This window comes from Drosophila albomicans, chromosome 2R (genome assembly GCF_009650485.2).
Source record: "Drosophila albomicans strain 15112-1751.03 chromosome 2R, ASM965048v2, whole genome shotgun sequence".
NCBI classification, from domain to species: Eukaryota; Metazoa; Arthropoda; class Insecta; order Diptera; family Drosophilidae; genus Drosophila; species Drosophila albomicans.
The window spans coordinates 15,406,963-15,434,626 of record NC_047631.2 but is presented as its reverse complement, the minus strand read 5'-3'; the positions used below and the strand labels follow the sequence as shown (position 1 = coordinate 15,434,626).

At 41.2% G+C, this 27,664-nt stretch overlaps 3 protein-coding genes across 3 annotated transcripts; all 3 read right to left on the bottom strand.

The window, feature by feature from the left end:
* Positions 1 to 3,017: 3,017 nt before the first annotated feature.
* On the bottom strand, positions 3,018 to 4,151 carry LOC117576249 (uncharacterized). The gene is made up of 2 exons (XM_034260874.2): positions 3,654 to 4,151; positions 3,018 to 3,598 (listed from the first exon to the last, which is right to left on the bottom strand). Exons 1-2 carry the CDS (start codon positions 4,149 to 4,151, stop codon positions 3,233 to 3,235), a joined length of 864 nt encoding a protein of 287 aa, XP_034116765.1. The 3' UTR covers positions 3,018 to 3,232.
* Positions 4,152 to 7,963: 3,812 nt separating this feature from the next.
* LOC117574719 (uncharacterized) lies at positions 7,964 to 11,014 on the bottom strand. The gene has a single exon (XM_034258642.2). The coding sequence runs from the start codon at positions 10,804 to 10,806 to the stop codon at positions 9,943 to 9,945; it is 864 nt and encodes a 287-aa protein (XP_034114533.1). The 5' UTR covers positions 10,807 to 11,014; the 3' UTR covers positions 7,964 to 9,942.
* An 11,561-nt stretch (positions 11,015 to 22,575) lies between these two features.
* Osi6 (Osiris 6) lies at positions 22,576 to 24,696 on the bottom strand. The gene is made up of 2 exons (XM_034258978.2): positions 24,448 to 24,696; positions 22,576 to 24,103 (listed from the first exon to the last, which is right to left on the bottom strand). The coding sequence occupies exons 1-2, from the start codon at positions 24,661 to 24,663 to the stop codon at positions 23,384 to 23,386; spliced, it is 936 nt and encodes a 311-aa protein (XP_034114869.1). The 5' UTR covers positions 24,664 to 24,696; the 3' UTR covers positions 22,576 to 23,383.
* Positions 24,697 to 27,664: the final 2,968 nt, after the last annotated feature.

The window sequence follows — 27,664 nt, the reverse complement described above, 5'->3', positions numbered from 1 at the left end:
TTTAAATAAACAACCTGGCGAAGACATCAACGACGACGTCGACGCTAACGTCGGCGTCTACGACGACCACAACACCGAAGCGCATCGCTTGTGGCAGCTAATGCAACCTGGCATGGCTTGGCTTATGTTGGCCTGGCTTGGCTTGTGTTGGCCTGGCTTGGCTTTGCTTGACTTGGCCAAGATAGCGTTGTATGCGTGTTCGTGACGAACAACTCGCAGTCGACATCGGCAACAGCGACGTCGTCGTCGTCGGCTTCGACACTAGCTTTGGACTTGGCTTGTTAGCGTTTGCTGCTTCTCTTGTTGCTGCGGCTGCTGCTGTTGTTATTGTTGCTTGTCAACAGCTAAACACTTAAGCACTTAACTATTTGCACAAAAGCGAGCACACACCCCCAAACATGGAAAGGTAGCGACGCATGTGTGGTCGTTAAATTATATTGAACAGTGTTAAAGGCATCTGACAGCCCAAAGTTTTGAGTATTGAGGCATTAAAGCCTCAGCGGGTTGCATTTGGCACACTTATTGGTTGCAGAGGGGCAGGGGATAGGGTGAGAATCAACCACAGCAATCATAACAACCACAGCGCCACCGAACAAACAGAAAGTGCTTTGCGTGTGGAGTCGGTCGACTGATCGATCCATTAGAAATTGCAGACACGTGACTCTTGGTGTGGCATTATTGCTGGCTAATCAAACTACCGACCACACCCCGCAACCACAGCGCAGCTCGTCAGTTCGCCACAAAACCACATCAACACAGCACTACTTATGATGGCGTCTCTCTGTAGAGCTCGAAAGAAACCGCAACAAGTATAGCTCAAATTGGAGTAAAATAGAAAATTAACTAGTTTGCAGGCGGCATGGATAAAAAAAATTTCACTTTAATTTTGCTTTTTATTTATGTATTTGTTTTTCTCCATCTCACTTAAAGCCCCATAATGTATCTTATCCACACACACAGACACATATTTATTTAGATACACATATGTCGTATGTCTTTAATTTTGTATGCCAATCGCTGACATTTTGCACATACGAGAGTTTCATATCATGCAACATTGTTTGCATTATGTCTCTTTAGTATAATTTTCAACAAAATTGCTTGAGGCATATGTCGGTTAGCCTTTTATAATGTGTTGATTAAAGAAAGAGTGAATGTGACATTTCAAATCGAATAATAAATATAATAATTGTATATATTTAGTTAAGTTAAAGCGAAGTTTTTATAATGTATCTGCAAGTCGACCTCGACCGAATCTAAGCCAAGACAGTTTATCGCGTTTTTGTGTAATTTACACATTAGTCAAGTACCTAAAAGAAAGTGATGAATGCTAAGATTTGCACGCTACTAAAACTCGATTTGAGATGCAAAGCAAACCAAATTTTTGTTGCTGATTATCTACTTAGTCGTAGAAATGCTACAACATAGTTGATGAGCTGAAAGGTGTTGATTGTTGTTGTTGTTGTTGTTGTTGCGCTTCATGTTGATGGCATATGCAAATGCTTTGCACGTGGACATAGATGGATGTGCTATGCCGTGACGTGACTTGACTCGACTTGAGTTCAATTTGATTGTGTGCGATGAGTGGCGATTGTGGGCGATTACTCTGATAAGCAAGCGAGTGCCGGGTGTTGCCACGAATTTGATGATTTAGTTTTGTATAGGGCATGCCTCAGTCGAGTTGACATGTTAGCAGCCTGCTTAACATTTTGACAATTAATTTTTACCTTCTTTCGCTCGTAACGAAAGTGAAATAGTTGTAGTATTCGACAACGTATACGTATTATTTTTGTTATGCAATGAGCATTATTTTGCTTTGAAGATTCGTCTAAGCAATGCTGCAGAGAAACGCAGTAAAAGCGATAAAAATTTTAATAGCGCTATAAGAAAGTCCCATTAGACAGCTAGATGAGCTATTCAAAAAAACTGTGCTGAGCCTGCAAATTGACTGTATTATGAAGCGCAAAGACATTTAACATTCTCTTCCTATTCCCATTTCAGCTCAGCTTAGCTCAGCTCAGTCCTTCCGCACTGCTGATGACATCACTTTGACGTGGACATGCTAAAAATAAATAAATATCTATGTTACATTCTTTGAAGCATTTAATTCGGGTTATTTGCAAGTAGCTTTCATTTAACACTCTTCCACTGGCATTGGCGCCCAGTCAAGTCAAATAAGCTGAACGGGTCCTCAACTACCCAACCCCATTTTTCGCAGTGGCATCTTTAAAATTGACACCTTTTTGAAAGTTTCACTTTCATTCCCAGTTGACTTCACCCCCGTCTTCGACTTCAAAACGTCTGTCTCCGTGACCGACGATGTGAATTCCGGGTAGCTCACAGCTCTCGCTGCGTTGTGTTGTGCTTGAGTAATTTTCAATTAATGAAAGTGTTGGCCAGACCCAGAAATGATGACGTCAACATTTAAAGTAAAGGGCGCCCTCAACTCACATTTGATTAGGCCCACAGAGCAGCGTGGGAATTGCGAGCGCATTTAAATAATGTCGAGAATATATTTAATTGAATAGGTTCAATGTTCTAGTCTGAGCCTGCTCACCATCGCACTTGCATGGCGTGTCAAGTAGCGGCAGCTCATTAATATTTCGTGCAGAGTGCAAAAGTGAAAATGTCGCATACCGCAGAAAAATAACAGAAACAACACAAACAATAACAACAAAAGCATTAACCACAGAGCTGGAGCTAGAGCTGTAGCTGGAGCTGGCAAGTGAAGAAGACGCTTCGCAACCGGCCGAGCATATTTGATCTATGAATATTGCATTGGACTTTGCCAGACTCTGTGCACGGCTAAATAATAAATAAGCTCGTAGTTTTTGGTAGAAAGCGAAGCAATGTTTCGAGTAATGTTGCGATTGTTTCTTGTTGTTTGTGTTTTGTTTTGTTTTTTTTAGCACGCACGTAAGCACTTTTTAAAATTGTTATCATAAATTCAGCTGACGTGTTTGGGGCGTGTCTGCGGCAAAAGCCAATAAGTTAGGGGCGGTGCCGATTTTTGAGTTCTTTTTTTTTAGCAAAGTTTACTATATTTAATTAACGCTTACTTATGCCTAATACACACATTTAGTTCGTTATATATATAAATACGTCATCGAATTAAGCTAAGACATTATTTCTTATTCAGACAATTCATGCGGCAATCGTTTCTTTGGTTTTCTTCATCCTATCCACATCCACATCCAAATGCAAACGTAAGCTCGACAAGCTGGCAATTGCTCTACAAGCTCTTGGAACTACCCGCTGATTCCTTGGCCGGCTTCCAGCCGCTGTAGGCCACATCAAAGTCACGCCCCCAGCCCGAATGACCGCCAGAAGAGACAACAACTTCATGTGAAGATTCCTTGCCACCGCCGCCGCCGCTCAGCAACTTCTTAATGCCAATGATGGAGGCCAGCACCAAAGCCAACTTCGACACAATTAGAGCCTTGCCCGCCAACATTGCCAATGCTCCATACGCAATGGGTACAATGGTGCCACCAAGCAGCAGAGGAATCATAATGTAGGCACCGCTGCCCTTTTTGTCCTTCTTCTTGCGACCCTCAATCGAGTTGCTGTCCGCATCCCGCATATCAGGAAACTTAATCTGCGTAATGCACAAAATCAATGCTGATAGTCTGGCAAGCTGATCTCGTACCTACCTGTAACGTGTGATCCTGCAAGAAGCTGCCCAAACGCTTCATAATCATGCTGTTCAATACCTGATCCTTGGCATCTATGCCTCGAGGAAGAACTGCCTCAATATCTTGCTCATTTATGGGTGGCAAATGCGCACGCTTCTGCATCTCCTCGCCGCTGGCCACGAATTGAACTCCCTCAAAGAGAGACAATGTTTTAGCGGTGCGGAAAGCCTTCTCTAGTCCAGTTAAAAGCTTCAGCTTGAGACACACGGCCATGTTTTCACCCGTGCATTGCTGATAGATGCGATAGACCAGAGACAGATCCTTCCAAATACCCGATGATGATGATGATGAGGCAGCTGAGTTCGATGATTGCATTGGCGGTTGTTGAGTCTTTTGCTGTTGTTGTTCCACTCCCAAGCCATTAATGTGATTATAGCTGGTAGTGCGAGCGCTCGTCGCCGGCAGCCAACAGAAGATAATCATTAGCGCCGCCACGTGCCACACGTATTTGATCATGACTGTGAGCGAGTGTGTGCGAATGAACGAGTAGAGTTCAAGTGTTGTTTATGTAAAATCCTTTAGCTATCCTTGCTATCGAGATGCGCTGTGGTAACAAAACTCTTGCTGGGCGCTGCACTTAAGATTATCAACTGAGTGCTGGAAAGCGCATTGTATGCATTTTATACCGCCTGGCCGATTTCTTGTCGGCTAATTGCGCCTGGGTGCATGTCAAGCGCCAGCTGAAATTGAAAAAAAAAACTCATTTTGTTTTAGTCTAAATATCACGCCAATTAGTCGGACTAGCTGGCTGTCTTAATGCAGGCCTTGGCCAGGGGCTGTTGACTGCTGGCGTTTGTTTTGCTTGGCTATTGAAGCTGCGCTTTCGTGATTTTGCTGGGAAAGCAACCGAATTTTTGCGCTCAGCCACAGCCACCGCCACAAAACACAAACATTACAATCCATTGTGTGCGCTGCAATTTCATTTGTAATTATAACACAAGTAAACAGTTCGTTCTAAGCTATTGAGTTTTCATGAGCATTTAAAGCGGAGCGAACTGAGGCGTGCGTGTTTGCTTTGGTGTAGATAAACTCACCTTGCATCAAGGCAATGGCATTGGCATTGTATGCAGCAGCTCCCGAAACTGTTTTGTACCATCACGCCCGGTTCTATCATGACGATATTTAGTAGACCGAAAAACTGCAGTTTTTTTCTGTTTTTGGCTTTCGTTTCTCAATGCATTTTTATCACAGATTCACTGTCGTCCCACAATTCTACTATTTATAATCTTAACTTTTCTTTTTACAAACATGTGGCACAAAACTGTGTCTTTGCAGTACAGTGGATACTCAACGCAAAATTCGAATGCAATTTAGAGGTTTCGAAAAATGTTTAATTTAATCAATAAATGTTGTTACAAACATATCCATATTAATACTTTATGCCATACTACATTTTTAATTAAATAATGAAAAAGTTATTTTTTTTTTTAATAATAACAGTAATTCAATTTCATTGCATATTATCTCGAATAACTTACTCAAACTTGAGATAGCCACACATAACAAAAATCATTGCATACTTTTAAGCGGGTGTTAAAAATAGTTTTCTCTGCATAAGAAAGTACGACTTGAAACGAAAGAGTTAAGACACGAACTAAACGATGAGTGCAAAGCTTTTATTGCTACAAAAAATTACTGCATACATTGTAAATTTCCGAGCTTTTTTTGTTTTCCAAAATTAAAAAAAAATTGTAATTCCACTAATTTATGAAAATTATTAGTGGAAACAATATTAATACAAAAAAGCTTTCTGAGAGAATTTCATAAAAAACTTCAAATGAATCTCAAATTCGGTTTTAAATAAAATGCCACAAATTGTGAATCAAGCACATTTGATAAAAGAATTATATTATTTTTTCCCAAAAGGAATATCGAATATAAAATATAAAAGTATGTTATGTGGAAAAAGTTAAAGCTTAAACTTCTTTTTCTCTGCAGCTCAATTCAATTGGAAAATGCTGCACTTGAAATGCCTCTAATATTTCAATACGTCAATAAAAGTGTAGCAAGGCCTGACAGCCATTGATCAACCCATTGAGAAAACCACGACCGCACACTTAATTGTGAACAATCGTTATTAGCTAACTGAACTAACTAAGTTATATTAACAGCAAACAAATCATCCGTTAAGTCAACGAGGAGGAGTTATAAAACAGTTTCAGTGTTTTGCATGCGGCTCGCGTGCCTAATTAACTTTCAATTAATCATAAGTAATAATCGCAACTGCTCATGGAAGCGCTTAATAAATTTAACGCTTCCATGCACAGGCGGCCACAACAACAAAAGCAGAAATAGCAACAATGGAAGCAATAGCGGCAACAACATTAACAACAACCACAATAACAATTACAACAATCATAATTTAGTGCGTGTTTTACGAGTGTGGGAAAAATCGCTGGAGTAGAAAATGATGACAACAAGAAAACGCTTAACAATATCATAGGGCAAAACAGGTGATTTTGTGTGCGTTGGAAAGCGCATTTGCAAGGCCGGCTGATCAGGTTATTATTTGTTGGTCGGCATTTGTTGTTGTTGATTTCGTTTTCTGGCTGTGTTCTGTTGACCCGCTTTCTTAGCCAGAGACATAGTCAAGAGTCTGAGCCCCAATCCCCAGCCAAACTCGTTTTCATTGCGCATGCAACACTGACGATGACAACGACGCCCTTGCAGGCACCAGCAGCATCATGGCATCAGCTTTGGTTCAGCCTCAGGTCCGTTGACAGTGAAATTGCATCCAAATTGGGCACTGCACTGAACTACCGTAGTACACGAGAATACTCGTAAAGACAGAGACTTGAATTATCTCGCTCATTGGAGCGTGTGCGCGCAATTCGCAATTCGCAATTCACAATTCGCTGCCGGCTTATGAATTATTGTAAATTTCGTGGCTTTTTTTCTGGTTTTCAGAATGTGAAATTGGTAGCCAAGTGTTGTGGTGTTGGTGCCTGCACCAGTTTTTCTCATACTCGTACAGCTGCAGCCACATTTCTCTAGCGGCACTCTTGAGCCTCCGCCACACACAACGGTAATTCGCTCCAAATCACATGGAAAGGCTTTCATTTTGGGATTTCAATTTGCATAGGCCAATACACACTATACAATAATATTTAAATGATAAAAATGCTGACCAATGAAAGGGGAAAGCATTTCACACCCCATGTTGTTCAAATAATTGAATGGGGCTAATCCATTTGTTCTTCCAAGGCCAAATTGATAGAAAGCGCGAAGAACCGAAGCAATTACAAGCAGTTAAACGAAATCAATTAGCAAAGTGAACAGCATTAATAATGAAAAAACAAAAAACGGTTCAAGGTCAAAAAAAAAAACAGTTCTGGGTTAAGACTAAGCCATGAAAACGTCTGGTAAACGAAAATAGAATAAAGAGAGAGAAAAGGAAAAAATACTTTTTCAATGGGCGTTTTACTTGAGTATAATTCACTGCTTCTACCGCTGCTGTCTTCACATTCTAATGATGCCCACATGGCACAATTAAGTCTTGTTTTAGTGCTTTTTGTGTGCTGTGTCTAGCATTTGGTGTCACATAGTTTCCCACTTTTAATAGACGTTTTGTGCTGAATTCAGCACCGACTTAAGACTATTTCTTAAGACACAGACGCTGGTCAATGGTCACCTATGAATTTACCATGTGCTGACCGAACGACTATTTGAAACTGTTGGCTTTTGTTTTTTCGCCCAAAAACGTTTTTGACCATGTGTCCATAAACTGGCATTTCTACAGCTTTTCACTACACATTTTCAATGCATTTACTGTTGCTGTTTTTTGTTGATATTGTGGTTGTGGCTGTGTTGTTACTGTAGCCGTTTCTTAACTGTGTTTACTTTCACTGTCTGTTGCCGACAGTTTGCAGCCACAACGGTAGCCGGCGGGGCACACTTTCGACCACATTTTTGTGTGTTGTTTGGCCTGGCAAGCTGCCTTGGCCAAGCTCATAATTATTTACACCTCTTAACGGAGAAGTCTTTAAAATTCGCTTAGTCAACTGGGTCGCAAATCAATTTCACTTTAAATGAAAGCATTCGCCTTGTATTCTTACCAAAGATGGACCTGTCAACAGCAAAAACAAGACCTGCTCTCTGCTCTCTGCTGCTGTGGACATTATGCATAACCATTATGACCATAGTGTCAAGGCAAATTGTATTCAGTGTATTCAGTATTCCCCTGTGGGCCCCACTGTGATCATTGTTATTGCTGTTTTGGTTGTTTCGCTTTCACCTTTTGCCCATAAATAATAATAGTAAACCCAAAGTTGATTTTTCATTGATTTTTTATTTATTAATCTTCCTTGCTTGTTTTATTTTCATTTTATTTTTTAAGTTTTTTTATTTATTTTTTTTTTTAGCGTTTTTTGTACTTAATGTTTTTCTTCATTCTTTAATGACATGCATTTATTACAGAGAAAATATGCTGTATAAAAGAGATTTACATTCTTTGTGTGTGAATTGTGATTTATGTGTTTGTTTTGTTGTTGTTTGTTTCTTCTGTGAGTTGTCCATATCTGCAGCTTCTATGCTTCTCGCTGTAGTTCTTAATGTGAAAGTGCCGTACGATTTTGCTTATGTTAAAATATGTATTTAAATTAATGTTGACCACCAGCTGGCGACTTGAAGTTTCCAAAGTGATTTAAACAAATATTTTTAAATAGATTAAAAATAAGTTTAAAGCACAATGCTATAACAATGCGCCGACCAAAGTCGCTGATATATTAAATACAATTGTATGAGTAATAAACATAAAAATCCTACAGTGAACTATGGTTACAGAGAACGTACGTGCGTGCTTTTTGTATTTTGTTTTTGGAAAGTAGAGCGTTAGAAAGTGACAGATGTATATAGACAGAGCAGCTGAAACGGTGAGAGCGTGAGATAGTGATAGACAGAAATAGTAGCAGAGAAATGAGAAAAAAGACAGATATATAAATGAAGAGAGAGAGAGAGTGAGATTTAGAGAAAAATAAAAAATATGAGAGTGAGATGAAGATGTCAGAAGAAGTTGTGAGAAAGTTGATGTCTTGAAGTTTGGAAATTGGAAAAGAAAAATATAGTTCATAAGCTGAGTTCAGTTCAGTTTTGTGTGCATAAGGCAGGAAAACTATGGCAAGTTATGGCGTATAGTAAGTATATGACCAAAACTATGACTCGAAAGACAGATAGTTTTTAGATAGATTTAGATTTAGATTGTGTATGTGTGTGTGTGTGTGAAAGAGATACTGATAGAAGTTAGAGCTAGTTGTAGTTAAAGCTAGTAGTAGTAGGCATGCTTGCTTGCTGATGTTGCTATAGTTGCTGTTGTTGTAATGTAAGACTAGAATTGCATGTAAAGAGTACAACAGAGTACAGGATAGAGTGTATAGATTAATAAGATAGATCAACATTTGTACGTTGCAAACAGTTGCATAGCAACCAACAATGTTTTGGTATAGTCTCTAGATTGATAGATGGTAGAGTAAGTAGAGATAGTAGACAGTGATAGCGATAGCGATAGATAGATCAGTTCAGGATAGATAATAGAGTATTATGACTCAGAGACTGTGATGAATGTAAGTACGAGAGTATGTTGTGCATTAGAAGGAAACAGCGATAGATAGATACAGTGTTATGTGTGTTTATGGGGGCGATGATTGAATGTGTGTCTGTGTGTCTGTATGTGTGCTTGTTCGGGGAAGCGTTCGGGGATGTCCTTGTGCGAGCTTAGACCTAAGGCTAGCTGGACTGGACGCTCAGTGTGCTCAGTGTCGCCGCCTGGGCTTATGAGTATTTGAAACATTGCATAAGGTACCGACTTTAACTCTCGCTTTGTGCTTTTTTTTACAAACTTAACTTATAATTGTTAATGGTTAATGTATGCAACTAAATGCACGCACACTCAGCATTACAAACCTAATTGTGGCTCTGGAGTTTTGTTAGCATTTTTTTCTTCTCTTTTCGCTACGATGTCATTTAGCTTAACTACTTTTAAGTATTTTTTTTTCGTTTTTTGTTTTGCATTTTCGCATAGTTTCTTCCTTTTTCTTGTGTGCGTTTTTCTTATTCGTGTGGAAAAATAAATAAAATAAATTATATTAATAAATAATTAAAACGAACGATAAGTAATATGTGTTGTTGTGGTTTTTGTTGTTCCTCTTCAAGAGTCTCTGTTCAGTGTGAGCTTGAGTAAAGCTCGAGTCAGTTGGTTCGTGTGGTTCTTGTGGTTTGTTTGAGTGGTTGTTGACTGTGTGTTTACTCTCGCTTAAGCCTGAGGCTTCTGGGCACCGTAGGCCAGATCTTGGGCATCGATGGAACGTCCCCAGCCACCATGACCGCTGCTGCCGTATGAGGCAGACGAAGCACCAGCATCGGCACTGTATCCGCTGCCATATGAGTCGTGGCTGACCGAGTGGCTGCTGCTGTGATGGGGATGGGCGACCACTTCGTAGGTGACGTGCTTCTCCTGCGACAACAGCTTCTTCAGGCCGATGACGGCCGACAGCACCAGAGCAATCTTACCGATCAACAGAGCCTTGCCAGCAATCAGGGCGATGGCACCCAAGAGCAGGGGCAACAGAGCGGCGGCCTTCAGGGCAACAAGAGCGAGAATGGGGCCCAAGATTTTGGCGGCCTTCTTCTTCTTACCACGGCTCTCCTCGGGGGCATTGGGATCGTTGCTGCCGAACAGTGACTCAGAGGCATCCTCGAGGGCGCGGCCAGTGGAGCTAACGGCTTGGACGATATCAGCACCCTTCAGTTCCACCTTGATGGTGTGCGAGTTAAGGAAGCTGCTGATGCGGTTGAGTGCCAGAGACTCGAACGATTCGTCGCCGGAGATGGAGCGAGCTGCCTCAGGAGCGGGCGCATCCGATGAGCGCACCACGGTGACGCCTTCGGTCAACGAGAATTGGTCGCGGGCGCCCAGCACCTTGTCGACGAAGTTGAACAGCTTGTACTTGACGCACGATACTGAATCCTTGCGCAGGCAATCGCTGTAGATGCTATCCATAATGTCGTTCTCGGCGCCGATGGCGTTACGGGCATGGCCGCGTGTTTCCTCGGCGGGGAGAGCAGCGGTCAGTGTGACCAAACACAAGACACCGAAAATAACTTTATTGTTTGCCATTTTAATGGTTGTTGTTTTGTTGTAGTTTGTTGTGTTACACTTGTTGTATTGTATAGTCCTTAAAGGGCTGAACACTTTTTTTGGCTTTTGTACCGCACACAAAACGCACTTTCTCTTTTCAAATGTTTGTTTGGGGCTGAGTCTTGCACTTTGCCGCACAACGCTACTGGCTGCTGTGTTGCTGCTTTGACGGGTTAGGATGAAATGATACAATTTCCCAATGCCCACGACAATTTATATAGGCGGCATGCTCATCAGCTGCCGCTGCCGCTGCTGCTGCGAACGAAAGCATTTCTGCTCACCCCAGAACTGGTCGCGCAAGTTTCTCGCTTAAGTCTTTCGTTTTGCCAGCCAACGGTAACGCGCTGCCTGCCGTCGAAGCTGGCTTCGCGCAGCTTTGGCTTGGCTTGGCTTGGAAAAGCATTGTTACTGTAATTTGTTAGCCATATGCTCTGTGCTCGCCTCTCGCTCCATGCCGCTGCTTTCGCTTGAAGTTCATGTAACATTGTCAAAATCAGCTGAAACCGAAATGGTGGAGAGTGAGATTTGGGGCGGTGCACTGTGGGAATATAGTTAGTTACCTGTAACTTACTTTTACCAAAATCACTCAAAATCGTTATCTTAATTGTTTTTAAATTGAAATTAAAATCCTTTTTATGACCACTGTGCGACTGTGTGTGCGAGTAAAAGCATTTCCCTTTCGAGTTTCGACTTTTGCAATGCGCCTTCTAATTCAATCAATCAGAGAAGCATGCCACAAACACAAACAGGTGCAGCCAAAACAGGTGCCTGCAGCTTGCGGTTTCTTGTCACTGGTTCGATGCTGCCGCCTATTGATCAACGGTCGCTGATCACTGAGCAGTAAACTAGTGATCAGTGGTCAGTAAGTAGAATGAATTGTCACGGTTTATTCGTCACGTCAGTGCGAATAATGATCGTGTGTTCCCATTAGAATTTGTGTTACATAAAAGATGGTCAACAAGTTTCGGTATATAGGCCAAGACAATAAACAATAAACTATAAACCATATGCCATCAACGATCAGCATTCGAGCAATTCGAATAATCATAACCCCGATCGGAGACATTCAAAAGGGAAAGTTGCGACACTTCTCTGTGTGGCTTGTGGCATGCAGCTAACCGTTGTGCGCCCTTTTCTCAGTTTCTCAGCTTTTTTGTTGATTTGTTGTTGATTTTTGTGATATCTGGTGCTGCTGCTGCTCACATTGCTGCATAAATTTATGCGCATATTTTATGCGTTGTCAAATACAAGCGGCCAAAACAAACAGCTGGCTGGCTGCCTGTTGCTGCCCACTGAATTATTGACTCACAGACAAAGTGTGCCGAAAGTCTTGTTGGGCAAATACACGTTGACCAGAAGCCGCCAGTCACTACCCAATTGCTACTAAACGGTGGCCAATGACCAATGGATTGGTTAAATGCGACAAGTAAAAGTGTGCAAATAGACGGGGACAGGAACGCGCATAAATGAAAGTCATCAGGAAAAAGAGAGTTGATAAGCTGCGTTAATGCCAACCAGCTAACGAAATGACTGTGGCCAGGATACATAAAAAGTCATTGTTGCTTGTAGGTCGTTTCTATGAAAGCGTTTAATATGCTTAATTAAGCGTATTATGACAGTGCTGGGAAAGGTAATAAAAAAATGAGCTGTTGAATTGGGCGACAAACAAAAGACCGCCGAGTGGTGTGAAAACGTTTTTCCAGATCAGCCAATGCAGCAGCAACAGCAGCGATGGCAGTGAAAGCGAATTTCATATGCAAGCCGAAGTTGAGAAAGGGGAACCCAACTTGCAATCGCATCGCCATCCTCACGCAATGCGTGAGTCGAGCGAATGGAGCCAATGGAGTCACTGAATAGGGATGCAAATCTGCAAGGGGCCGTCGAACGATGTTGAATGCTGAATTATTTGACATTTAATTAATTTTGGTATCTCATTTGTTATTTTTCGTATTTTTTCATCTTTCTTTTCCATTATGCAGAAAATATATATATGAGAAACGACACTTTCACTGCATGGAGCAGCAGTGGCGGCTTCAGAGCTCGGCGACGAATGCAACAACAAGCGTGATTTTGGTCATGGGCTGGAGCTGTAAATTACTTCTTGTTCTATTGTTGCCGCTAGGCCATATCAACAGGTTTGCTGCTGCTGCTTTGAAAACCAAAAGTAAAATTCATAACAGTTCAACAAGTTTTAGCTGTGTGTCCATAAGAGCCAAATGTGAATATACAATTAAAAAAAAAATGAGAAAAAAATAAAACGCTTCCACAGTCGCAGGGGCAGTAACAACAGCCGCAGTGGCAACAACGAAGCAAAGTACATATTTTATTTATATTATTGTTGCCGCTGCTGCTGTTGTTGCTGTTGCTGCTGCTGCTGCGGCTGTGGCTGCAGCAAAAAAGAAAGTTCAACGTTAATTTTCCTTTTTCGTAGACAACATTCACCGCCTTGTGACCGAAGCAAGCGAAGCGCGTGCAACTTTGCAACTTCAAAATGTAAGCTAACAAACTGCATGAATGAATAAATGAATGAATGATTGACTGAGTGAGCGAGTGCCGGGGCCCAGCACTTTCAGTGGGTGTTGAAGCAAACGACGATGATGATGCTGCTGCTGCTGCCACAATGCTTGCCCCTGCCATTGAGCTAAGCTGCCCTCGTCTGCTGTCCATATCGGAGTGAAAACGCTAAACAAACGAACGCAAGTTGCAAACTGCCACTTAATGGCTTAATTGTAAACTTATAGCTGCCTCTTCGTTTCCCCTGCTCAAGTTATAGATATAATATATAAGTAGCAAAATGCAACGAACTTGTTATGCCCTCTATTTGATGCACTATCAAGTTATATTGCTTCTCGTATTACAAAGTCATGTTACTCAGTCTCCAAATGGAATTGCAGACTCACTGAAACTTGCTCTACATATCATTATATGCTTGGCTTGATTTCTTAAAAAGAAATAAATAATTGGATTTCTATTGTTTTTGGGAACCCTAATGCCATAAACGAGTCGCTGTCGTGGAGTCAGGTTTAGAAGCAGTGGAACTGAATACAGAAATTAGCAAGCGCTTTTGTAATCGTTTGGTCACCACAAGCTGCCATCCATCGATTAGCATAAATATTTCACAATTTTTAGCAAAAACGCCTTGCAACGTGAAGTGGCGCGTCTCCGACTTTGGAGATACAAATTATAAATGCACGAATCCGAGTCACAGCATCACTTTCACTTTCCATGATGCCTCAACGCCAGCTCGCTAATATGCATCTTTAGCGTGAAAAGAGCAACAAATTCGAAATATATATACGTATACGTATATAGATGGAGATACAAATACAGGTAGACACGGAGGCAGCTCAACACATATGCTACATATTAAATTATTATCTAATACAACGGACATAATCACCATTTACAGTTAGCTGGTTCGCATACAAAAGCGTTAATAGACAACGCGACAATTTTATTGCAGCATTTACTTAATAAGTTATTAGTTGATCTTTTATGTAAGTTAGTGGTGTTTAGAGTCTGCTCGGCTGATATTGAATAATTGATGGCCAAGTGTAAGCAAAATGATGATGGCGCAACATTTGCGCCGAGAAAAGCGAAACTCTCCAACGGTTATATAATTTGGTGAAAAACTGTTTGCCTCTCGACTCTCGACTGCAGTTTACTTGCTGAATTTACTAACTTTTTTCATTGTAGCTTTGTAGTATTTTTTTTGGCAAATCACACGGCCCGAACCCGAACCCGAACCTGAGTCCCCAAAAAACCTGAGAGCGAACCCCCAAAAGCTATAAGCGCTTTCTTTCGAAAGAGAAAGGGTTTCTCTGGGCTTGAAAAACTTGCCAAAATTGCAGTTTTATGGCCCAATCTTTGCCGGCGCACGTGTGCCCAGCCCTTTCGCTTTTTCTGTACTCTTTTCATTTTATTTCGCTTCTTCTCATTTTTCTTTTGAGGATAACTTCGAAACTCGAGTCTTTGGCCAGCTTCCGCGACTTTCACGCAATTGCAGCAGCAGCGACAACAGCAACAACAGCATCGATGGCAGCATCAAGGGCGTTGCTGTTGTTCCATTCGATGTTGCTGCGCCCCACTTTGCATCATAAATAATGCAACGTTTTGCGGCCTCAAGAAGGGGCAGAGGACTGCTGAAATTGCTGAGGCCTGCGACCGGGTCCAGGCCGGATGCTGAACATTTTGGTTTAGTGCATTCTTTAAAGTGAAATTTTGGACCAATCTTTGTCTTCATGTTTTGTTGTTGTTTCACTTCTTTTTTATTGAAACTTTAAACGACGCTGTTAATTAAATAAAGTGAGATAAAAGGCCAACTAACCAAATGAAGTTAATAATAAAGACTGGGCAAATTCTAGTCTCAGTGAGGCATTTCGTGGTATGCTCAACTTTCTTCTTTTGCTTTCAATGGTATGTCGGTCAGAAACTTCAATCCGAATAACAATCAAAAGCAGCCAACAGCCATGAGCAGTAACAAAAACAACAACGGGTTGGTTGATAAAAATAAAACGAGTGTCTAGTCACTTGAGTCTTCGCTAGTTCGAACTACGAACTTCGAATAATTGATAAAACGGGGTTTCCGGTTGGTCTGTCACCCAAGACCGAATCAACAATTGGAGCGCATTTTATTGATTTCAATACGGTTATATTTGCAATAATTAAACCTTAAAGCTAAGATGTATTGTTTGCCCAAGCGTTGTGCGTTTCTTTTGCCTTCCGCGTGCTAATAATGTTAGCTTTTTTCAATTTTCCAGGAACATCTATTGAGTCCACTTCGGTGTTTTCGGTACAGCCATAAAAAAGTGAAGAGATTCGTTATGCCAAATGAAAGTATATTGTTTACACCGTCTGGCCGGAGAAGGGGTGCGGTAACTTCAGCGGCAACGGCAACAGCAACGGTAACGGATGCCCGTGACCATGTCCGGTCGGCCCGCTTGACTGCTGAACAAGTGTCAATGTCCAGCCGGCACTCGAAGTCGCTTCGCCACTTGATAGCTTTTCGTGACGATTGTGCGGCTTATGGCTGCTGATGGCTTATGTCTTGTGTCTTATGGCTTATGGCTTTAGCTTTGGTTTTGCGGCCAGCATTGTGTTGATGATATTACTACAGCCTCATAATGAAGTGCGCGTGAGCAGGCCTTTTGACAGGAGCAGCGACAACTCTGCAGCAACTCGTCCGCAGCTCAAAATCTGCGTTAGTGAAAGTTTTTTTTTGCAGTTCAGAGCCGTGCGAAATACACGTAAAATACTTATTAAGGTAGAGAGCCCAACTCTGTGTTTTGTGTGTGCACATCTTACCTGCATTTGTGGTGGTACTTTTCGTTTTCATATACTTGCGTTGAACCTACAATCAGTCGGCATTTTGAGTCGCCCAGAGCTGGTCAATTTGTCCGCTGTTGTCTTTCTTTGTCTTGTTGTTGTTGCGCGTAATTGGTATGCTGAAAGGCATTTTGATTAAGAGCTTATGTTCGACAGCACTTGTAAACATGTTTGCGAAGTTATACGACACTATTAATATATATTTGAAATTACAAAAATAAAGGTTTTTCAATAAGTAAGCACTTTACATTGCTAAGCGAGACAAACTTATATTAATGTATTTTAAGAAAAAATTTTTTTTTTATCTCACACTTTATAGTGTCATAATAAAAAAGGCAACATTATTTGTAAAACAAGTCAAGTGTGCTTGACTGTAAGATACCCATTTTCAATAAAACGCGAAACAGTTCAGTATTATTCTAAAAAAAAAGTTTTCCAAATACGAACACTGAGCAAATACTAAAAGCGTGCGGTATAATTATTTGAATATACTAAATAAATATACAGAAAACTTATTGAAATATACCGAGCGCTATATTAGTATATCGATATACTATTAAAAATATGCCTGTATTCCTTATAGTATCTGAGATCTAGGTGCTCACACGGACAAACGGACAGATAGACAATCAGACGCACATGGATATATCATCTCGAAATAACTCCTTCTGCCTTACATATATTTCCTGCCGCCAGAAAGTTGTAATGTGTACCCCACGGGTAGCGGGTATAAAAATGTAACAATTGAAAATATAATAAATGTTCACCGCCCACTTAAATAAAATATGTTGATGCGCAACGGCAAATTGCACACTTGACCCCACCTGGGGCGTCGAATATTATTGAGCTATAAATCAAATTTGATCACAACAACCCTTGCTCTCGCTTTCTCTCTCTCTCTCTCTCTCGATTTTTGTGTAAGATTGATGTAGTTGACCCAACGATTGCTCAATGTCAACTGAGGTGATGGCAAAAATAATAAGTAATAAATAAGTTAATTTCTCCAAAATAAATGCAACAAGTTTACATACTCAATTAGGCAATGTGTAAGTCATAAATTATTGCAGGACTTCAAACAAAGCTTATGCTTATCCATTTGATAAATTGGCATCTAAATTTAAATCATAATTTGCACACTGTTAGCATAAGATATATGTTTGCATGTAATCTGTTTGTAATAAAGAAATTTTCATAATCATGAACGAAGATTTGTTGGCTGTTTGTGTTGCCTTGCCTTGCGTTCTAAGGGAAGACAACAATTTGGCAAAAATCCATTTGCTTTTATCACGCAACATTTCACCCGATTGCCTTCAATTTTTTGGTTACTTTTCTGCCAGCGTCATATTTTATTCATTCTTAGGTCGAGGCCAATGGCTTTGTAGCAAACAGCGAAGCCGCAAATGATTCCATATTTATAAATAACAGTAAACCATTGAGAAAGTGAAATTTTTCTTATAATCTTAGCGATTTATTTTATGCCTCACCTACGAAGCAGCATCCACACACAAACACACAAGCACACACCCAAAACTTTTCTATATTTCATTTGGTGTGGAGCACACAGCGTGGCCTCAAAGTGTAACTGAATGAACTCAACACTTGACCGTCTTGGACTTGTGGTTTATTTTATCGCTTGGCTGTGTCTTTGTCTGATTTATCAAATGGCATAAATCGAACCAAAAACGGATATAAACAGCTGAAAAGCAACAACAGTCCAAAGTCGAGCAGCGGCCCCAGCACTTTCTTCAGCCGTTACTGTGGCAACAGCCACAGCAATAGCCACAGCAACAGCCAGAGTAACAGCGGCAACTTGTTTGGCCGGCTGCATACCCAAAGATATGGTAGAAATTCAAAATTGACTGAGTATAAAAAAGAGACATGGCCAGCCGAATGCAACAACAGATCCAACATGACTACAAAACAACAAAAGCAACAAATGGATATCGAAATAAAAATAGCCAAAGTCAAAGTCACAGTCGATAATTCCAATCGAGAGACTCCAAACTTCGACTCCGGCTGTGTCTCAGACTCAGACGCAGACTCTCGGACTGCAGCCAGAGGCAAAAAAGCAAGCCAAAGTCAAGTTGACTTTGGAAATCAAAAGCTGAAACCGAAACCACAGAGACGGAAACAACAATTTGAATTTAATTAATTGTCAGGTGGGTTGGGTTCGACATTTTGCTGAATGAATGAAGGCAAACCCCAAGCTAATCTGCAGCCGAGCATCGCTACGAAATTAATACGAATGAATGCGATTTTCGATTGCAGAGAAAGGCGTGACCCACATTAGACGCTGATGTGCTTTCTGGCCCTAAATTACATCTTCTAATTGAGATATTTAGTGTTGCTCCAAATCACACATTAGTCGTCAGTCATCAGTCGCCAATCATCAGACAGCCGGTACGTCGGCAGAAGAAAAGAGTCAACAACTTTCATGACACGATCGGAGGCCAATCAGTAAAATAAAAAAAAAATAAATAAAAAACTAAGCATAAAATTGACTTTTATGCCTTGTTTTCTGGCTGAGATGAAACCGAGTTGCGACTGCGAAAGTCTTATCATTATGGGATAGAAGATACAATAACAAAAGAAAACACAAACCAACACACACACACTCACAAACAACAATAATGACGATGAGGACCGAAAGCTATGTAGAAGAAAAATAATCGTAAAAGTGAGAGTTTCCACTTCATAATCATTTTTTGTGTTTCGGTCTTTAGTATGCTATGTGAATACCCTGTACTAGTAGAAGATGTATTAGGGGTATTCTCAAGTTCTTTTTAAAATTATAATACATACTTTACATAAACAATTCATGTAAAATAAGCGTATCTATGAGTCGATCTCTCTTAAAATTTAAAGAAAAAGCCCTTTGCAGAAATGCAAATGTTTCGACGCCTTTTGTGCAGCCACGCCCACGTTGTGTAATTCCAGCTGGCTTGGCAAAATGAAGAAGCGAAAGCCAAAGTCAGGTAGGCGTGGCTGCTGCTCTGCGCTGGCCGCTCTGCTTTTAATTGCACAGGTTTCACTTTCAAGGCATTTCATTACAGAAATTGTCATTATCGTTATGATCAACATACAAACGAGTAAACATACACTCACATTTGTACTCATCCATTCACACTCACGTGCAAAGTACACTCACCAAAATGGTATTTCACTTTCAATTGGCATTGCCGTTGCCAGCACCGTTTGTTCTTTTGTTGGCCAAAAGCAGCAACTGCCATCACCGTAAGTAAGCGGCCTCTTTCATGGCACGCTCTGGCTCTGACTTTGTAATCATTAACCAGCTTGACAGATGTGATCGCAATGCGATGTGAGTGGAGCGTTATGGTCATTGTGCGTTGTTCGTCATTGTCATTGTCATCATCATTATCAGCTGTATGTTAGTTTATTCGTTTGTACTATGAGTGGATGTATGTTCGTTAATTTGTTGACAATAAAAGTGGCAAACTGACAACTTTCACACATCTGGCGACGCAGCAGCGTTTCGGACATCGTGTTTTTTGGTTGTCGTTGTTGTTGGAATTGTGTGAAAAGCGTCACCCAAAAGGTGTTACACACAAAGCAGCCAAAATGCCCAGATCCATAATACACACAGCACTAAACAAATGCAGCACTGCAATTAGTGTGCACATATTTACCACTGCTGGTATTATTCAATGTCAAACAGGAGCCCACACACTCGACCATATTCAATTACTTATTACTGGCTGGTAATAGTTTGATTATAGTATATTGCAACACTTTCACACACTCTGCAGCTGCCTGTGCAGTGAAATGGCTAGCCAAATCCGTAAACTGTGCATTGACCCGTGCCCAACCAAGCCAAGCCAGGCAAATAGCCAAGCCGCTATTCACCATCCGCCATCCACCAGCCAACAGCAAACAGCAACAACAAATAGACAACAAACCACAAACCGGAAAAGCGCTCGGGGCGAGCAGCTTGCAACAACGCCAACACAAAATCCAGCATTCAACTTCAAGTCCAGCAAACAACTATAAAAACCACAATTGTAGCTATATTACTCCAACATATGTGTGTGTGCTGCAGATGACAGTGTTAATGCTGTGCCCAGTTGTTTAGACCATAAAAGGCAATAACAAAGTCACGCATGCATCGCATCTCAAATGGGACGCCACAAGCTAAACTTTTTTTGGTCAAAAAGCTCTATAAGACTCACAGACTCAAACCACAGAGTTTTACTGCCCAAGTCCGACTAATCCAAGTGCTTGCTATCCACACACAATTAACAGTGGCTTTAGTGGCTTTAATGTTAACAAATATCGACAAAATGCTGTCTACTTTTGTGCTGTGGGTGAGAGAAAGTTAGTGAAAGCTCTGTGAAAGTCACGATCATGTACACTTTCAGTGCTTTCATTTGTGAAGCATAAACTTTAAGCTAAGCTTATAAAGTGGTCGCATTATCTTGCCGACTTTTGGGCATATTATGAATTCTTCAGCTAAAAAATATGCTTTGATATTGTAGATGTAATCTATTTGCTATTACATAATTCAAGCTTTAAAGGTGCAAATGATATGGACCAACTTGTAAAATTCATTAGTAGATCAAGCACGCACTAATTAAAAATTCATATTTTATTAAGTTGCCTTAACAAGATGAAACACTATTACAAAAGAAAATTAGAGTGTATAAAATATTAATGAAAATACATTTTGATTTCTGAAAAATAACAAGGAGAAATGTTCTCCTGTACCAGAATTCGTAGAAGAGGTTTTTATGCAAACTTATTTATGTTTTATTAGATTCATTAATTAAATATCTTGGTATCCGAATACGAAATAAATTATGTATTCACAGCATTTCAGTTATTATGGTATTTTTTATTTATAGGATTTAAATCAATACTGATCAAATATAAAATTAATAGTCAATTAAATTAAATGAGTCTAGAATCTAGCCTATAGTTTTATTTTTAAATGCCAAAGTCTAGTTTGTTAGTGTTAAGCTGCAATTGCAACCCCCATGTATCTGGATGTCTCTTGAATCTAAGCTAGCTCATTTTTTGCAGATCAAATATGCTTATCTTCTACATTTTTCAAAAGTGAACAGGTCTAAATAGGAATTGCTCAACGAATTACTTCTGGTTTACTAAAAAGTGTGTACTTTCACTTGAAGCAGGCAACATGCAGCTTGTGGCACATGAAGCACGGAACACTGAATGCCACTTCAGAATGAGTCTGGTAAATGACTCCCAACGCTGATTGAGATTTGGGAATGACTTTGTTAACTGCCACGCATTGTTTGTATCGGCGGCGACAATCAATTTCATGCGTGACAACATCAACAAGTTTCACTTAAAAAAATAAAATAAAAAGCAACAGTGTCTCGCACAAGAGTCATGTACCCACTTAAAAATAGTGCTAGAAAAAGCAACACACAAAAAAAGAGAAAAAAAAACACGAATAACGCAGAATGTTAAATGCTAAGCAAATCTAACAGCTTACAGATGAGATGGCCCAAATGAGCAAAGAAATAGTATGCTCGAAAGCCAGCTAAAGACGGCGACACATTAATTGCTGACATTTGTCTAAAGAAAGCCAAAGTCGAAGCTAAAGCCAAAGCCAGCACTAAGAGCCGACAGTCAGTCAACGGCACGTAGCAACGGCAAACGGCAAACGCACAGCATCAGCATCAGCAATAGCAATAGCATTGCCAACAGCATCACAGCCAAGTGCGCAAGCCTGGTAACTGGGTCATATTTATAAGTAAAGCACCCGATGCCCAAAGTAGCGGCTGTCGTCGGTTGCCTTAAAGTGCCGTTTCGAACTTGGCAATGGTCAAGACTGCAGTTAAGATAACTTAAATTTTCGTAATGTTAAAGCACAATTGGTTTGTGTTTATTATTATACTTCTTGGAGGCGTCTCGAACTTTCTTCAATTTGTTGTTTAGCACCTCGGCAGACACACAATAGGCAGCCGAATATAATGGCAACCAGGCAGTCAGGTGCAAAATACATTGGCTTGAGCATCCATTGTTTGGCTTCTGGTCGTCTCTCTGCATTGAACATTGAACCTGCTCCATGGGCCGCTTTTGAATGAGTCCAAAAATGCGCGTAGCGAAATGTTTGTTTTATTTTTTAGCAAATTACTTTTGTTGTATTCTTAAGCGATAGAGAGACAGCCGAGGAAAGTGCAGTGAAAATGAAAGATTAACCAAAAAATAAGTGGGTGAAATTTTGTTTTTTTTTTCTTTTAGAAAACATTTGCGGCCTTGTTGTTTTGTCTTTTGACTGCGACTTCGATTTTTGGCTGATAACAAAGAATTAAATGAAAGTTTGTTGGTCCATAGAAATGCAAATTGCTTGGTCCGAACAATGAGGCGTATGAGTGATATCTGCTGCGTCAATGGAAGCATGCAAATTGAAAGCGAAATGACTAAGTGAATAAGTGAATGAATGAATGAATGACTGAGAATGGGTGAAATGAAAGAGCTTGAGTTTTTTTTTTTTGTAGATATTTTCGGAGTTATTATTTGATTCTTTGATGTTGCAGCTTGATAGAGTTTTCTTTTCGGTAAAAGTAGGAAAACACAGTTTACCATTGAGATACAGAGATAGAAATAGTAGATAGTAAGTAAATAGTAGACAGATAGACAGTTACATAGATTGATGGAAAATAGAAAATAGCAAATAGAGACAGAGATAGTTAAGGCGACTTGCGTTTGATTTATGGGCGCGACTAGTTTCAAGCGTTTTGTGCTCATAAATCAAATCGCAGCCGTGAAAATACAAGAAAGATATTACAGTGTAGATAGAGTTGAGAGTACAGAGTGAAATTAGGGTGGGGTGTGTATAGAGTATAGAGTATAGAAATATGTTGGGTGTAGCTGAAGGTTGACTGTCTTGTATAGATGTGTGTGGATAGATGAAAAGTGGTGGTTTGATTGTTGTAGTTGTGTGTTTTTTTTATGTTATATGTTGTTGGCTGTCTCTCTGCTCCGAGAGATTGCTTATGGAAGGCACTTAATGGTTTTTTTTTTTTTGTCGAAGGGTGGTGGGGTCACCGCCCCTTCTCTCGTTCACGTTTTTAGGTAAATAAATTAAAATAAATAATTTATAAATAAATATAAATATATAGACATATTAATGAAATGGTCATCATTGTGTTTAGCAGCGATTGTTCTCTCTCCTCGTCACGCTTCGATTTCTAAGTGTTTCGTTGGGGGACTCGGGGAGTGTCGGAGGTGTGAAGGGGCAGAGAGCTTACCGCCTGGACTGCTTGTAGCCCTGGTAGGCGATGGTCTGGGCAACTGGTGAGCTGTAGGCACCATGTGTATCCCATCCCGAGCTGCCGCCCGAGGACCAGCCTCCGCTTGAGGAGCCACCGCCCGAGGACCATCCACCAGAGCTGACAGCAGCCGAACCGGAGCTCTTGCCACCGAACAGTCCACCGAGACCGCCGAGCAGACCACCGCCGCTGCCGCCGGAACCGCCCAGACGGCTCAGACCACTGGAGGCACCAGCAGCCAAGGCAAGGAAGAAGGCAATCACGGAGACGATCAGAGCCTTCTTGGCCAAGAAGAGCAGACCGAAGATGGCACCAACAGCAAGAACGGCAACCTTAGCACCAACGCCCAACAGGATGGGGAGGAACTTCTTCAACAGCTTCTTCTTGCGGGTACGGGACTCAACAACCAATTCACGGAGATCGGCCTTGATGTCATCGGGAATGGCACGAGCAACGCTGCGAGCGGCATTGGCAAAGTTGAAGTTCAGAGAGCGCTCAGCGAAGAAGCTCTTGGCGCTGTCCATGAAGTAGTTGCCCATCTCAGCGGTGCGGGCCTCAACAGTAGGTGCAGACTCAACAGCCATGGAGTTGTCCAGAGATTTGCCCTGACGTCCTTCATTGGCCTTGACCAAAGAGACACCGCCGAAGAGCTCGATTTGGGGATTGTCGAAGACGGACTTGGCCTTGCGGAAGAGCTACGGGGGAAACACGAAGAGAATGCACATATATATAGTATTATTAGCGATGCTTGTTCAACTTAAACTTCATCAAGTTCACAGACTATTACTAAGTGGCACTAATTGATAATGAATAATTTTCATATATTTATATTGTCAGCCATTTGTTAACACACTTTCACTATTTTGCAAACGAATCCTTTGCACTTTGATTGCGTCTTTTTGTTCATAAGACTTTCACTTGCAACAGTTGTTCCTGTGCTGTTATCATATAGCTGATGATATAATTTCGTTTTCTTTTTCACTTTCACTGTGCCACTTATTTGTAATATTTAATCCTTGATCTTGGGGTTAATCCGTACCGTGAGCTGCAGACACGAGATGGAATCAGCTTCCAGGCATTTGGCAAATGCACCGGACTGTTCCTCGGTGGCAGCCTTGACAGGATCGGCTGAGATGCCCGATGCCAAAAGCAGGACGCAAGCGGTGGCAATGAAGAACTTCATGGTAGTATTTCTTGTGTTTTTCTGAACTGAAATATTTCTCTTGGGCACCACCGAAATCACTGGTGTGTTCATTCGAATGGAACAAGCTGCGGTTTGATAATTTTTCGACGCTGTCAGGCTGTTTTTAAAGAGTTTTCAACCTAACGGACGCCTCGCTGCGGCATAACGTAAAATTATGTAAAAAGTGCGCACTCACACACACAAACACACACATAAATTCACCTCAGCAAGAGAATCAACAATGCCCAGACAACATCAACATCAACAGCAGCGACAGCGACGCAAGCAGCGCATATAAAATATGAGAGGGCTAAGCCGCTCCCTACAAGAAAGTCTCACACGTGTTGTGCGAGAGAGCAGCAACAACGGCAGCAGCATCGGCTCTTAGAAGACGCATTAGGTGAGCGCAACGATCAGCATCAGCTTTGGCTTCGGCTTCGGCTTCTGCTTCGGCATCGACGCCAACGCCAACGCTAAATGCTCACGCGCTTTTGTCTGCTTCTGCTTCCGCATTAAAGAAAGTCAGCGATGGCAGCGACTGCGGCAGCGGCAACGGCTGCGCAAGGGCTAAGCTTCGTAGTATTGAGCGAGCGCGCGAGAAAGTTTTCAACTGCAGTTGACGAACACGCCAAGGTTGTCTGCTGTCGGCTCTCTCTCTCTCGCTCTCTCGCGAATATAAGGTACAAACCGACTGCTTAAGTATGTGTGACCCATCTGCCTTTGATTTGCAGCCTCCCCAACTACATTTCTCTCTCCCTCTCTGTCTCTCTCCCCATCTCTCTCTCTCCCTCTCTCTCTCTCTCTTTCTCTCTGTCACACATATACATGTCAGTGTCATATTTTTGTGTATGCGTGTGCCTTCTGAGTTAGTGTTATTGTTATTGCTGTTCTTGTTGTTGTTGCTGAAGTTGAAGCTACACAGATTACAACACATGAAGTGATAAACAGGTGCTGCGCAGCGCTTAATCCTCAGCAGACCCCGCACAACCAACTCCTCACTCGCCACTCGTGTGCCATATTCTTCTGCTGCCTTTGTTAATTTTGAACGCTTTTGTTTTTGTAGTTTTTTTTTTGGCCGCAAGAAATGAAAGTTGTGTATATTTTCATACTACTGTTACTCTGCCCCACTCTTGACTGGACCTGTTCATTTGTCTGTCTGTCTGTATGTATATGTGTGACATCTTCAGCATTGTTGCGGCTTTGTGTTCTCCTCCATTTGGGAGTCGGAGGCAGGTAAGTTAGGTCGGTTTTGTTTATCGCATGTGCGCGCCTTGAAATTACTTTTCATTTTCGTGACTTCATAGTTGTTCGCTGGGGGTTTTTATTATGCAACATAAACAGTGATTTGTATCACAAATGAGGTAATTAAACCCACCGCACTAGCAAGAGGGGAGGTCAACTAAGGGTGTCATGACAACATTCAAATGCTAACTGAAGTTCTGGGGTCACGCTCATAAATGCTGGTAAAGAGTGAAACCAAATTGAATGATAAGCACGTCCTGCAAAAATTACTAAAAAAAAATGGGGTGAAGTACTGTAGTAGCGAATGGAAGTGAAAACTCTGCATCGTCCAGGGCATAATGAGATAAAAAATAAAAAATAAAAAAAATGAAAAAAAAAACGCTGCCTGACTTTGCAATTGTGACACATTAGTCAACAATTTGAGCTCAGCAAAAGTGCAAATAACCGCGCGCTTCAATTGCTCAAGTGAAATGAAAGAGAAATTACACGCAAAACAAACAAAACGGATACGACGAGCACACAGCTGCTGCGATATGTGCGATAGATGATGGAGTTCAAGTTGGCTGATGGATTGTATGGATGGAATGCCATATGGATGGGATAGCCAAATTCACGCTCTGTGACGCCGTTTAGCGAACTCGACAACAACAATTGTTGTCACCTTTTTATTTTCAGTGTTTCGCATTTCAAGGTGAATGCGACACCCAACACTCTTTACACAGACTCCTAACTATTAAAACGGATCTACAGCTCGTACAAGCTGTGATGAAACCACTGAATCATCGTCATTATGCGCAATTCAAACAGTTTGCAATGGGGCGTATGAGTAATTTGCTACTACAATTTAATCAGCTTTCCGTACTGAGGGTGACGTCAATGGCGGCAAGGAGATGTAACGGTAAAAGTGAACAAAAACACTTAAGATACTCGTCGTCCCATTTCGTAACCAAGTTAAATCGAAAAATCGACGAAAAAAAAAAACCTAAAAAGGGGCGCAGCCAAGAGAGAAAAGCAAAGCAAAGCAAATCGGTTCATCATCTTTTTGAAATTTCATTTTCGATTTTCACCGGACAGCAATCGGCATACATTCAAATGTAAATGAGTTCAGTGCTGTTCGCTCTGTGCGCCACACACATAGTAGACGCATCCGTTTATTACAAATTTATGTTGAACCACGCGTTGAACGCCATCAATCAGCCATGTGCCAATGGCCAACAGCCATCAGACATCAGCCATCGGCCAACAGTCATACGATCTACGCTATGCACTACACGCTCGACACTGTAAGCCTTAAGCCATGGCCATTCATGCGAAAAGCTGCCGGCCAAGTGTCGACCGTTTTTATGAATGAATTTCGCCGTTGAAGTTGAAGTTGTGCCTGCCGCCTGCTGCCTGCCGCCTGTTGACTGCTGAATGTTGTGCTTTACTACACCAGACACACGGCACTCGGCAATGGCCATGGCAATGGCCGGACCAATGCCAATGCAGTGCAAAAGCAAACAAATTGCCAAATGGTTAAGCGCTCGCCAAAGAAATAACAATAAATCGTCTCTGTGCAGCATAACATTACATCACAAATTACACTTGTACAAAAAAAAAAAAAAAATAAAAAACAAAACACTTGCGAGTATATTTACTTCGGCATTCCAAATTTTCTTCAAAGTAATCGTTACGAGGATGCACTTGACGGGATTGGCATATAAATTATGGCTTAAGGAAGCAGCTAGTTATTGAACCTTTCCAAACAACTCTTTTTAAAATGTATTTTAGCGTTTTAATAAAAAGTGCAACAATTTAAACAACTCAGTCGCATTTAAATTCGAATAATGCT

Coding starts and splice junctions, on each gene's coding strand:
- LOC117576249 (XM_034260874.2), bottom strand. CDS start 4,151: ATGATCAAATACGTGTGGCACGTGGCGGCGCTAATGATTATCTTCTGT. Junction 3,599..3,653: donor TGCAGGATCACACGTTACAG/GTAGGTACGAGA, acceptor TGCATTACGCAG/ATTAAGTTTCCTGATATGCG.
- LOC117574719 (XM_034258642.2), bottom strand. CDS start 10,806: ATGGCAAACAATAAAGTTATTTTCGGTGTCTTGTGTTTGGTCACACTG.
- Osi6 (XM_034258978.2), bottom strand. CDS start 24,663: ATGAACACACCAGTGATTTCGGTGGTGCCCAAGAGAAATATTTCAGTT. Junction 24,104..24,447: donor TCTCGTGTCTGCAGCTCACG/GTACGGATTAAC, acceptor TTTCCCCCGTAG/CTCTTCCGCAAGGCCAAGTC.